At 38.5% G+C, this 12,000-nt stretch overlaps 1 protein-coding gene across 1 annotated transcript in view; it reads right to left on the minus strand.

Moving 5' to 3' along the window:
* LOC141791944 (copine-9-like) overlaps nucleotides 1-5,517 on the minus strand; it is a 235,738-nt gene extending 230,221 nt beyond the window's left edge. Inside the window, exon 1 of the mRNA XM_074672664.1 lies at nucleotides 5,239-5,517. Coding sequence (XP_074528765.1) covers nucleotides 5,239-5,315 — 77 coding nt within the window. The 5' untranslated portion in view covers nucleotides 5,316-5,517. The remainder of the gene's footprint in view (nucleotides 1-5,238) is intronic.
* Between the last annotated feature and the right edge of the window lie 6,483 nt (nucleotides 5,518-12,000).

Here is a 12,000-nt window from a genome sequence, read left to right on the forward strand (position 1 = left end):
TCCAGACCCCGCTCCTGTTTTTGTTTGATTTATTTAGGTTATTTTCCGGGTCTTCTAATTTATTCTTTATGTTATTCAATTACTAGTATATTCTTATGTTCAATGTTAAAATTTCTGTTACCCATTGGTTAATAATAAATGGGTCAGTTTTTCCTCATACCTACTGTTGCTGACTACTGTTTTTTGTTTGAATAATATCACTTAATCAAGCCTTTTCTAACATGACAGACATACTACAAAATAAGTAATAAAAGTATGCATGTTTAATGCTGATATCGTATCAGATTAAAATCGGTATCGGCCAATACTTAATGCTGCAGTATCGGTATCGTATCGGAAGTGAAAATGTAATATCGGGACATCCCTAATTTAAACCACAACACCTCTTGTGCTGAAAATCCAAACACCTCAAAACGGGTGAGTTTTTGATGTCTAATAACAAATTTCAGTCACAAACTGCCAGAGTCCTGACAATTAATACTGGAAATCTTTCAGTCAAACATGACTTGGAGAGTAAACAAACATCCACTGCAGTAACAACTATTGTTGTTGCCACAAACCAAGAAGTTGGTCCTCCATTTCTGATGTTTATCTAAATCTTACATACTTGTGTCATCAAGGTTGTGTTTGTGGATAGCTAACTTCCTGATTGGCTATCGTTTTGTTCCGTATGACAATCTACTGGGTGCTCAAAGTCATCAAATCATGAAGACTGAAAATATAAAATATTTACAAATTCACAGTGATACAGCCATGACATTCATCTGAGCAGGTGGAAAATGGACCCGGTTATCTCACACAGTGTACCCCACCTGAGTCTGAGCTTAATCTCTTTTTCTGCTGTAAACTTAACTAAAGGGAACTGTGAGACCAAAACCAACCAGTAGACCACAAACAAAGAGCTGGAAACCACTAAACCTCACCATCGAGTTGAAGCAGGACTTTTTGAGCTACACTCATCATCGGTCTTATCAGATTTTAGTGACTCTTGGTTGTTGGAGCTCTGAGGATGTTGGTTTTGGAGCAGCACCAGAGCTCAGTGTTATTCTGAAAGCCCAGGTGTTAGTAATAACATCTGTGGAGGCTTGTTCAGCCAGCAAGTCAGCGAGCAAACAGACACAGTTCAGCAGGAGCTGGGATGGGGCCATCTGATTGGACTGAAGCCAACATTTAAGTCATTAAGTACACCTGAGTCTGGCAACACGACAGCTTCAGCTCTGCAGCCAGAGGTTTCTTTCTCCGACTGTAAGGTGTTAAACACAGCCCACACACTGTTTTTCTCTCTATCTCTGTCTCTGGTTTCACGGCTGAAGTCCAGCAGCGAGGATCCTTCATGGGACCCTCTAAGTCAACCCCATTCTGTCAGTGTCAGGGAGTGAACCAGCCCCTCTCTAACCCCTGTGGACTGGTGGGGCTGGCGGACATAGAGGACCAGGAGCAGCTTGTAACAATCAGCAGTGTCACGTTCTTAAACATATGCGAATAAAACTGCTTCTGCTTAGCAGGATGCTCAGGTGAATTTTCAGGAGACAAACTTAAAGCTGTGTTTAGAAACATCTCTGTCCAGCCAAAGTGCTTAAAGCAACTGTGAAAGAAACTTCTTCCTGGTAAAAGCTCATATCTGACTTTTTCCCACTCATTACCCTTTATCAGGTATCAAAGTCACAAAATGAAATGACATCTTAATACCAGAGGTGAAAGCTGCAACAGAGAGGTCACGACACAATTCTCCACCAAAAATAGATCAATTTATCATCTTAGCAGGTGCGTGTCCGGACTTTTTAGACTGGGGTGTCCCTTCTCGGGATTGACCCGCACAAGGGTTGCACAATCCTCTCTATCCAAATGAGGCCTCCAAACTACCACCACCTAAACATAGAGTTGATGTGTTTGTGGGTCACAACCCTGTTTATGAGACATAACAAAAACCAAAGGCTGTGTGTCTGTTTTGTCTCATGAGCATGCTGATAAATCATCAGTTACTTGCTCAAAAAGAGAAAAAGAAAATGATATAAATAAAATCCACCAGGGGGACTTCAGAAACAGCAGATTGCAGCTTTAATATCATTAATCATTATCTGAGATTGTCATCTGCTCTCATAGACTTTGCGTTAAAATAATGCCTTAAGTCAGGGGGGTATCCAAAATATTTTCAGACCGGGACAAAGGCCAGCAGCTCTTACTGTCAGATTCATCAACTGTGAAAGTAACATATGAATGCTTTATTTGTTCACTATTTCTTTTAGTGGTTTCTGTTAAAAATCAATCACTAAGTGTGGTCAAATGTCCTTGTTCCATCATTTCAGATTGATGAAATAAACATCACCTGCCCCTTAAGTTTTTGGGGTTTTTTAATAGTGGGTGATCAGTGGTCAGTTTTCTACAGTGTTACCTGCTGCATAAACATCAGCAAACTCTGCTTCTGACCATAGACTGTATAAAACATGGACGTAGTCTCGCCGACGTCACCCGTCTGGAAAATGAAGCACATCGGCTATAGCGGCCATATTGGTGGTGGTAAGGGCTTCGCCTACAGTCATAGGGCGCCGGCCGTCACGTGACCCTCAGCTGTGCCTCTTATTGGGGGAGCTTGCCATCCCCTGAACGGCCGAGTTAGAAAAAAAATTCACCCCCCGTACAGTGGTAGCCGGTAGTAAAATTAGCGACTCAGACAGGAGATGATTTTTGAAACAGGCTGTAAATAGGTTAATTTCTGCTTTGAAGCAGCTTTTTTTGGCTTGGTGTGTATGTGACTTCCGCTACCTCCGGAGCCAGCCTCAAGCGAACACTACAGAAACAGCAGATTTTAGCACTTCCGCATTGTCTCATATTCTCAGACCGGAAGTTGCCGCTTGCTTCTGACCAAGAAAAATGTTCTCCACTAGGGGGCAATATGGGTAAAATGTGTGAGTTTTTTCCTTTTTTCTTTTTTTTTCTTGATTAATCAATTCATTCTATTTTGATTATTCCTGTTTATTTATCTTTTTATTCAACTATTTATTTATTCTATTTTATTTTATTTTTTATTTTATTTTATTTCATTTTAATTTTTATTTTATTTTATTTTATTTTATTTTACTTTATTTTATTTTACTTTATTTATTTATTTATTTATTTATTTTTATTTATTTTTATTTTATTTTATTTTTTTATTTTTTATTTTTTTATTTTTTTTTGGGGGGGGGGGGGGGGGGGGGCAGGATCTGGATCTGGATTTTATCGGTATTGTGTTTCATATTCAGATTTTTTTTTTTTACCTTTTTAGCCCCCATGTATTTCTTATCCTGCATTCTGAACTATTTCTATGCACAGTTTCACAACTTTAATCTATTCTCCTGTCAGGTGTAAGAGTAATAAAGTTTCTGCAAAAAATCAAAGAGCTTAAGCTTTATACAAGTAGCCTTTGCATTGTCTCAATGTAGTTTAATGTGATGTCACTAGACAAACTTTGGTTTAGTTTGTGACCTTGACAGAAAATGTAAATTTACACATTGTTGTCTGTAGAGCCAAAAGATTTAGTGCTCCCTCTGCTGACGAGCTGTGGTAAAGGTCATAAACTCCACCTTGGTTGTTAAAACAGATCACACTGTGAAATAAGGAATCACACCAAATGAATGTTTCTAAACATAGTTTACAGTTTGAGTTTATTAGTTATCGTGCTGTTTGTTTTTATCATGCTGATTTATGTCCAAGAGTACATTTTTCTGTGGAGTTTAGGTTTGACACTTGCTTCTGTTTAAAATTAAAATGATACATTGAAAGATCTGTGTATGAATCTGAGCTTCTGCAGCTTTCAGCACGAGATCAGCAATGTAGAAGAAGAATGGAGAGAGAGCCACTGAACTTTCCCTCTCCATGAGTATCGCTTCAAGTGAACACCAGACTCTGTTCTGCTGTGGACTGCACCAACCTGAGGGATCTCCTGACATTTTATCAGTCAGTAAATGTGTGTCTTAGAGTGGATTTAGTTCCTGTGGCTCCACCAGCGCAGTGTGTCAGCTCCTATCCAGGCAGTGTTAGAAATAAAAGCATGTTTAGTCTTTTAGAGACACAGCCACTGCTCTCATCTCTGGTTATTTCCTTTATACTCTTTGATTTGAACGATAAGTGCTGAAGATGATAAATCAGTAATTACTACTTACATTGTTGCCTGGAAACTAGGATTAGAAGACAAAACAAGTGATCCAGCTGAAGTCTTTCAAACTGTATTCTGACTGTGTAAAGGTGAAGTGTTGGGAAAAACTCAGCAAAGACTTCAGCAGCCTAAATATACAACCTCTATTTTTAAAAACTCTTTTTTCCCACTCATTGAGTAGTTTTTGGTTATTATCGGGGTGTGCGCAGATCCAAACACATCCACATTTACATTTTGATTTGAGCCTACAGCTCGCAGTTTAAAACCAGGGTGGAGGCGTGCACACAGCAGCTCCCAAAATACATTTCTTTTTTTTACTCTTCTCTTTTGTTTCACTTAATTCTCATTCTCTCTCCTCCATTATGTCTGATGTGCTCTGACTTCTCAGCTCTGTCCTTGAGGCTCACTTTTCTTTCACTTACAGTCATGCTCTTTGTTTCAGCTGGTGTGTTAATGAAACTCACCTTTGTGCTTATTTTTTTTCACATTCTCATATTTATGTTTTCTTATTTTCAGGTATTAATTAAACATCACAACTTAAAAATGATCATACATGATTTCCACTGCTGTGGTTTGTAAGATGATGAAGCACACTTCATGTAGACTGGTGTTAGACAGTACTTTTACACTGTGCTATCTTATTGTTGGATCCTTTTTCTTCATCATCAGACTTCATTTAAACATCCATTGTCCAAACCAGAACCCGCGCTCCCTCTCCCAGTCTCCTCTGTGCAGGCACATTTAATATCCACGCATTCATGTGATCTCAGAGTTGCGCTCTCCGGAGCTCTCCAAGGTACTCAGAATAAATCCTGGTACTGTTGGTCACTGCACGCCCCCTCACTTCTACACCCACAGCGCATGCAAATTCCTCCTTAGAAATAAGAGTTGCGCCGTGCACCATAGGCACAATACAGCTTGGAAACATGCGTAAAAGTCGAACAAGCAAAGAAAAAAAAAGCACGAAACTGCGCACAGCAACATCAGCGCCTCTTCAGATAACCAGAACGACACAGCTGATTTCAGTGAAACACATCCTGAAATGAGTGAAAACGTGAATGGCAGCTGGTGAGCAGCAGCCAGGCTTTGTCAAACGTGTTTACCTGCAGGAAACGGTGACTTCAATCTTGGTCGCAGGTACGGTGGAGTTGAGTGGGTCGAATTCCCCGATTGTCGCCATGGTTGAGCTTTTTTTAATCACTTCTGCTGAATCCTTGAAGTTCTTACTTGTATTACAGCTCTGATTTCTCGTCCAGTGGAGATGGAGAGCCAGAGAGGGACTCGGCCGGCTCCGGATGTAGTAGTTGTTGCTGCTGACAGGCGCTGGAGCACTGTTGAGGAAGGTTAGGAGGCATACCTGAGGATGAGGCTTTCATTCATGGCGAGAGGGGAGAGAGAGTAGAGGAGCGGAGAGGGAGGGAGGGAGGGAGGGAGGGAGACGAGGATCCAGAAGCTCCTCTGCTCCTCATTTCTCTCCATCCATCGCCAGGTGGAGGCAGAGACCTCCACAAGTTCCTCAGCTTCTGGGCGACTTGGAGTCTGTCTGTGTATGGGGGGTGATAAGTGCCACGACATGTGTGGGCAGTGAAAAGGCAAGTGCCGTTTAAGAGGCTTTTAAAGTAGGGGAGACTGGGGACAGTTGTAACACTTTTTACATAACTCTCAGTTACTCAGAGAATATTTGGACTAGTCTCATCAAATCTTTACATATTAAACCTACATCTGTCTGCTAAATGCCCATACCATTTAAAGATGGCTACATATAACATATTAATCACAATATTAAATTGAATAGAGGAATTCAGATGTTGCAACTGACCCCAAACCTGGAGACAGTTGCAACACAGATCAGGGACGGTTGCAACATATGAAAAAAACAAATACTAATGTTATGACCCAGAGGGGGCTCAAATTCTTTTTTTTTCTGTACAGCTTTAAGGTATTTAATTAGTTTTGTTTTGTCTAAAACATGGGCCTACCTTGAGTCAATGTGCAGATGTTACTGAAGCTATAAAAACTCAATATTGCATTTTGGGACAAAAAGAATGGAATAATTTCTTTTTTTTTTTTTTTCTTTTTTTTCACAATTTCTCTATTTAGATGATTAATTCACTATATGACAAGTTTATATGACATACAACATACAATAATAACTAATTGCTAATTTTTGCTTAACAAGTTATTTGGGAAATTATTCTGTTTATCATCAGTGTTAGTTTCTCCATATGATTGCCTGTTCTGTTCATCATGAGCAATAAAATATATTAATTTTGCCTATTTTGAACTAAAAATCTTAAAAAATATGGTTGTGTGGTCTCTTCTAATATGACTAACCTAATACCATGGGGACAGCTGCAACTGTTGCAACTGTCCCCATGGTACCAGTCATGACAAAACGCCATGTGCTAGCTAGCCACATTGACATTGACACATGCTCACCATGTCATTTAATAGTCAACAAACAGTGATTCAAACTAGATAGGTTTGGATTCATTCATGCATAAGGTCAGGACAGTATGACAAAAAAAACAGCTCATGAAAAAAGCTACTTTCATACCTCCAAAACAACTTTACTTGATAGAAGCAGGACCAGATGCTCAATATGGCCTCTCTCTTCTTGGTGGGTAGAGGGTCTAACTGAGCATGTGCAGTGTGAGTGTCATCACTCTAGCATGTTTCTGAGTGGAGAAATAAGGCTTGTTCCAACCGTCCCTTGTTGCAACTGTCCCCAGTCTCCCCTATTATATATATTTACATTCCCATCATCTTCATTATCCCATTTTACAGCTGCTCACTTCAGAGCAAAAATAATATGAGGTTTGACTTCAAATAATCCAAGAATGGTTTTATTTATTTTGCTAAAAGTTTGCTTATATGGAAGCATATTTAGGACATTCAAATAAAAATGTAAACATAAAAATGAAAATGCAATACAGAAAATACATTTTCATTTTAACGGCTTAAATACACTGGATGCGTCTGCAGTGCATCTCCGTTCCGTTGAGGCAAACAGATCAAATAGGTTTCATTCAAACCAATCTTACCAGAAATTACCTAAAAACACCAGTGACTTTCAAAACAAGACAAACCATGTCAAAATCAGTCCGTTTTTAGCTTGACTATGATGATAAACATACATAATGAGCAGACCAGGAGTCAACAAGTTTAAGGTTTTACAGCCCAACGTGAATGAAGAGAGACTTACCAATGGAGTAGGAACTCCTTGGTCTGTGACTCCAGCTGTCTGTCAGTCATGCAGCTTGTCGGACTAAACACGCAGCAGGTGTGAGTTGACAAACGCAGTCAAGACTCAGCGCAATGGAGTCAGACTGCAGACGAAACCGGTGTATTTCAGGCGTAAGAATATATGTGCATTATTTGAGTCATAGTAAAAATCAAATGTCAAATATCCGGTTATCATTTTCATCTTGCACTGCACAGTGCCTAAAAATCAAATCCAATCCAATCCAACTTTATTTGTTAAGCATTTAAAAAAAACAACCATAGTTAAAACAAAGTGCTGTACAGGCGAGTGAATAAGATACAAGCTAAAGGAATAGACATAAAACATAAGTAGAATGAATTTGTCAAAGACAAGGAGCAATATAAAAGACACAAAACAAATCAAAATGAATAAAAACACAGAAGAAGCAAATAAAATAAGTAAAATTAATAATAATAAAAATAAAATTAAAATAAAAAGGATGTTTGCATTTTGTCCACTTACTACTGAACACAATTCCAATAAAAATGAAAATTGAAAATGAAGATGCAATAAAAGAAATACATTTTTATTATTTACTGCCACAAGCTATATTCTTGAAATGAGAATGTATTAACTGTATTGTGCAGACACAGAAGACCTTGAAAATGTGCCAGTAAGGGTTTTCTTAAACGGAAGTGTGAGAAAAGTAGGTGGTGTTTTATTTAGCTGTAACTCATGTAAGCTACTACAGGGGCACCAGAGGGACATAACTATGTGAACACACTCACTAGCCCAGCTACCTGCAGCATCTTGTTGCTATGTGGGAGAGACTGGAGAGCCATGCACCTAATTTGGAATGCTAGCACAAGCTAATCACGGGTAATTGACACCCACCAACTTTCAGTGGTCTTCATCCCATGCTGTTTTCTAAGTGCCCTAAAGCAAGTGAAAGTTGAGCCAAGCTTCACCCTTGTTCAGGAAAAAGTTTTATCTGCATTTCATCTTATTTGGTTGTGCTTTTCTTTCTCCGTGCCACGTCCACTATTGTAGCTGTTCTGATTAGCTTCCACTCCTGATCATCGACACACAAAATCACATACGCACTGGGTGCTCTGAGATTGGCTGTGGTAACCACAGCTGGTCTCAGCCCAAAACATCCTCATACAACCAAAACATTAACATCATACAAGCAGAGGAGGGGGTTGAGGCAGACACAGACACTGACACAAATGTAAAGAGGCCTTGTAGGAGACCATTTAGCAGGATTATTCCTGTGAAAGTCAACATTTCATCTAATTTTTTTTAGAAAATCCTGCAGACTATAGCTTTGAAAAAATACATTATTAACAAATTTATAACAAATGTGAAAATTTGTGTCTGTGGAATTATGGAGATCAGTGATGTGCACAGACTATTTGGAGGGCAGCAGAAAAAGAGAAAAGAAATGCAGGTACAGCAGTTTTGCACGCAAGAGGGCAGTTTATCATCTTCTAACCAGACAAGGGGGTAGTTAAGTGTGTTTTGCAAACTAGGAGGGCACTTGACACGTTTTGGCTCTAATACTGCACTTTAAGACCTGTTTTGGCTCCCAAGAGGGCATTTTAGTGTGCATTTTGGTGCCAAGGGGGCATTTTAGTGCATGTTTGCGTCTCCTTTTCCTTACGAATGTTTGGAATCATTGACTTTCAGAGGAAAGCTCTTAGCTTAAACGCAGCACAGGGATTTGAAAAGATTATCTGCTTAATCACATAATTCATCCACCACATTTACAATATGAGGATAGAGTCAGACAAACTACACAACCCAGAATCTCGATTGGTCGGTCTCACCTGCACATTTAAAGTATACCCTTGTAATCATTCCCAAACAAGCCAGATAAATGGGATTTTCTGCCGCACACACCCTGACTCTGCATACAGCTGCAGAAAACAAGCTTTCTGTCCTGCTCGTTCTCTCCTCATCAGCAGGATTTTTGTAAGTCCCAAAATTTGAGTTTTTGTCTTCTCAAATCAGTTTCCTCGGCATGTGAGGTGTTTTTTCAGCTCAGCATGTGAGAGGTGTGTGGAGAAGATCTGCTGATGACAAGTAGAGTTTCAAAACTGTTGTGAAGAATTTGGCTCTGAATGACGTCAGAACTTTTTACAGGCTTCACACAGTAACAGACGTAGATATGTAACTTCTGATGTGTTAATTTTTCACATTTGTAAATCAGCTACAGCCAATTAATTAAGCCCTAAACCTTCCTTGGGGAGCTCTTTAACTGAGGAGGGATACGACTGAGTTATATGACTGTGAGGAGAAGTACCAGAAACAGTTTGAAACCTGTCATGTATTTGTCTTTTTGGCATTAATAGTCCCGCCTACATCAACAGACTCATTAGATTTTAACAGCTGCCTACAGTCCATCAGCAGCAGCAGCAGGATTCATTTAGTCCCATCAAAAGTCAATTAGCTGGATAAATATTTAGTGGATGGTTGATTCAGTGAGTCAGTCTGAGGCAGCAGGGAGATGTGGTGATGGAGGGAACACTGTGTTACAGGGCTCAGGTCAAGTTTTCATCCTGCTGAAGCATCATTGCATAAATCAAGCTTTGACCTCAGTATTATAGAGGAAAATATAAGAAAGTCTCCACCACGACAGATGAAATCACATTTTTTCCCAAACAATAAATGTTTTATTTAAACATCTGACCCAGTAATCTTATTTTGGTAAAAACAAACACCTAACCTCAGCTCAGCCACCAACAGAGGCAGTCTGTGTGATGTGAGGACAGCATCATGAAAGGTCACAATGATTTTCCAGCACAGTAATAAAGTAAAGCATCAAATATTCATTAGAGGTCACATAATGCTTACAGTTAACTGAAGTTCTCTTTCTTCTGACTAAACTTTTTCTAATGGAGTTTCCTGGAGACTCATCTTGAAAAATGGTATTCCTCCTTCCCTTTCTCCTTTAAAACAAAGTTCCTAACATGTTAGTCTTACAAAGAGAAATTGATCCCAAACTCTGACTCAACAAGAACCCAAACCCTAACCTCCCACAGCATCTCTAGATGTTGACTTTTATTTAACTAATTGTATAGGACAGGGGTCTGCAACCTTTGCTTTAATAGGAGCATCTTTGCCTCAGCTCAGCTGGATTAAAGTCATTCAAGAGCCACAAAAAGTACTTTATCTTTACAATAAAGACAAGACAGTGTATAAACTTCAAAGCATACTTAATATAATATTTTTTTTAAAACAAGAAGTTTTTTTAAATGAATAAATTGTACTTGTGATGTGTTGGTTTTTATTTTCAAACAGTTACATTTTTAAAATCCCCCCCCCCCCCCCCCCCCCCCCAAAAAAAAAAAAAAAAAAAGAATTGCAAAAATTAAAAAAGTGAAATTTTAAAAATTCAGAAAAATTGAAATGTAAAAAATTGCATTTAAAAAATGGAAGTCTTAAAGAATTTGCAGAAACTTTGACATTTCAACAATTATGCAAGAGTTTCTTAAAAAATTGAAATTTCAAAAATTTGCAAAAATTACAAAAAATTGAAATTGAAAAAAATTGCAATATAGTTAAAGTGCTCAAGAATTTCCACAAATTTTGAAATTTCAACAATTGTGAAAAAGTTTCAAAAAATTTGAGATTTCTAAAATTTGCAAAAAATGTTTTGAAAAATTAAAATAATAATAAAAAGAATTTAAATAAAATGCAAATTTGCAGTTTGCCACAAGTGCATGGAAAGTTGTTGGGCTGTTGATGTTGTAGGAGGTGAAGTAGAGCAGATGCAGGCTTCATTGACAGATGGGATGAAGATTTAATTTAGCAAAATGTTACTGCAGGATTTTATTTTGTGTCAGTGTCTTTAATCATCACTACCCTCTGTAAGGAAATTAAAACGTATTTTTTTCAATCATATTTTTAAAGCTACAAGGCCACTGCAAAGGAGTCAGGAGAACACTAAAAGGCTCGTCTTACACAATCAATGTTTTCTTCAGACGTTCTGGGTTGTCCACTCCTTCCTTCCATGCTTCCTCCAACATTGTCCTTTTCTTCATAAATTTCTTGTGCGATGCACAAATTGGCGTGCAAGATGGTGGATCTCTTTCATAATTCGTGCTATAGTTTTGTTGAGTCTGTGTATCCGTTTTTGTTTCAATAAACTGTTACATGCATTGTGCCTTCTCTTGATGAGTAGCAGTTTTTAAGGGTTATTAACAGTACCTCATTTATCAACATGATGGGATCAAAAACTTTGATATCTGTTGAGAGCATAGAACAAATCTGATAAAGATATCTCGAGAGACTTTATGGACACCGATAGCACTACTACAACTACTACTCAAGCAGCAACCTCTGTTCTAAGAATATGAGACAATGCTAAAGTGCTAAGACCTGCTGTTAGCTTGAGGCTGACTCCAGGAGTACCTGAAGTCACATAAAAAAAGCACAGCAGAAAATAACCTATTTACAGCCTGGTTCAAAAAACATCTCGTCTGAATCAATAGTTTCACTATCAACACACACTGTACAGGGGATGATTTTTTTTTTCTAACACGGCCGTTCAGAGGATATAAAGATCACGAGCTCACCCAATCAGAGTTACAGCTCATGCCACTACTAATATAGCCGCAATAGCCGATCTGCTTCAAAATCTGTTTCAGTAACAGAC

This window comes from Halichoeres trimaculatus, unplaced genomic scaffold (assembly GCF_033239565.1).
Source record: "Halichoeres trimaculatus isolate MK-OKI-2021-1 unplaced genomic scaffold, fHalTri1.1 fHalTri1_scaffold_1, whole genome shotgun sequence".
Classification (NCBI taxonomy): domain Eukaryota; kingdom Metazoa; phylum Chordata; class Actinopteri; order Labriformes; family Labridae; genus Halichoeres; species Halichoeres trimaculatus.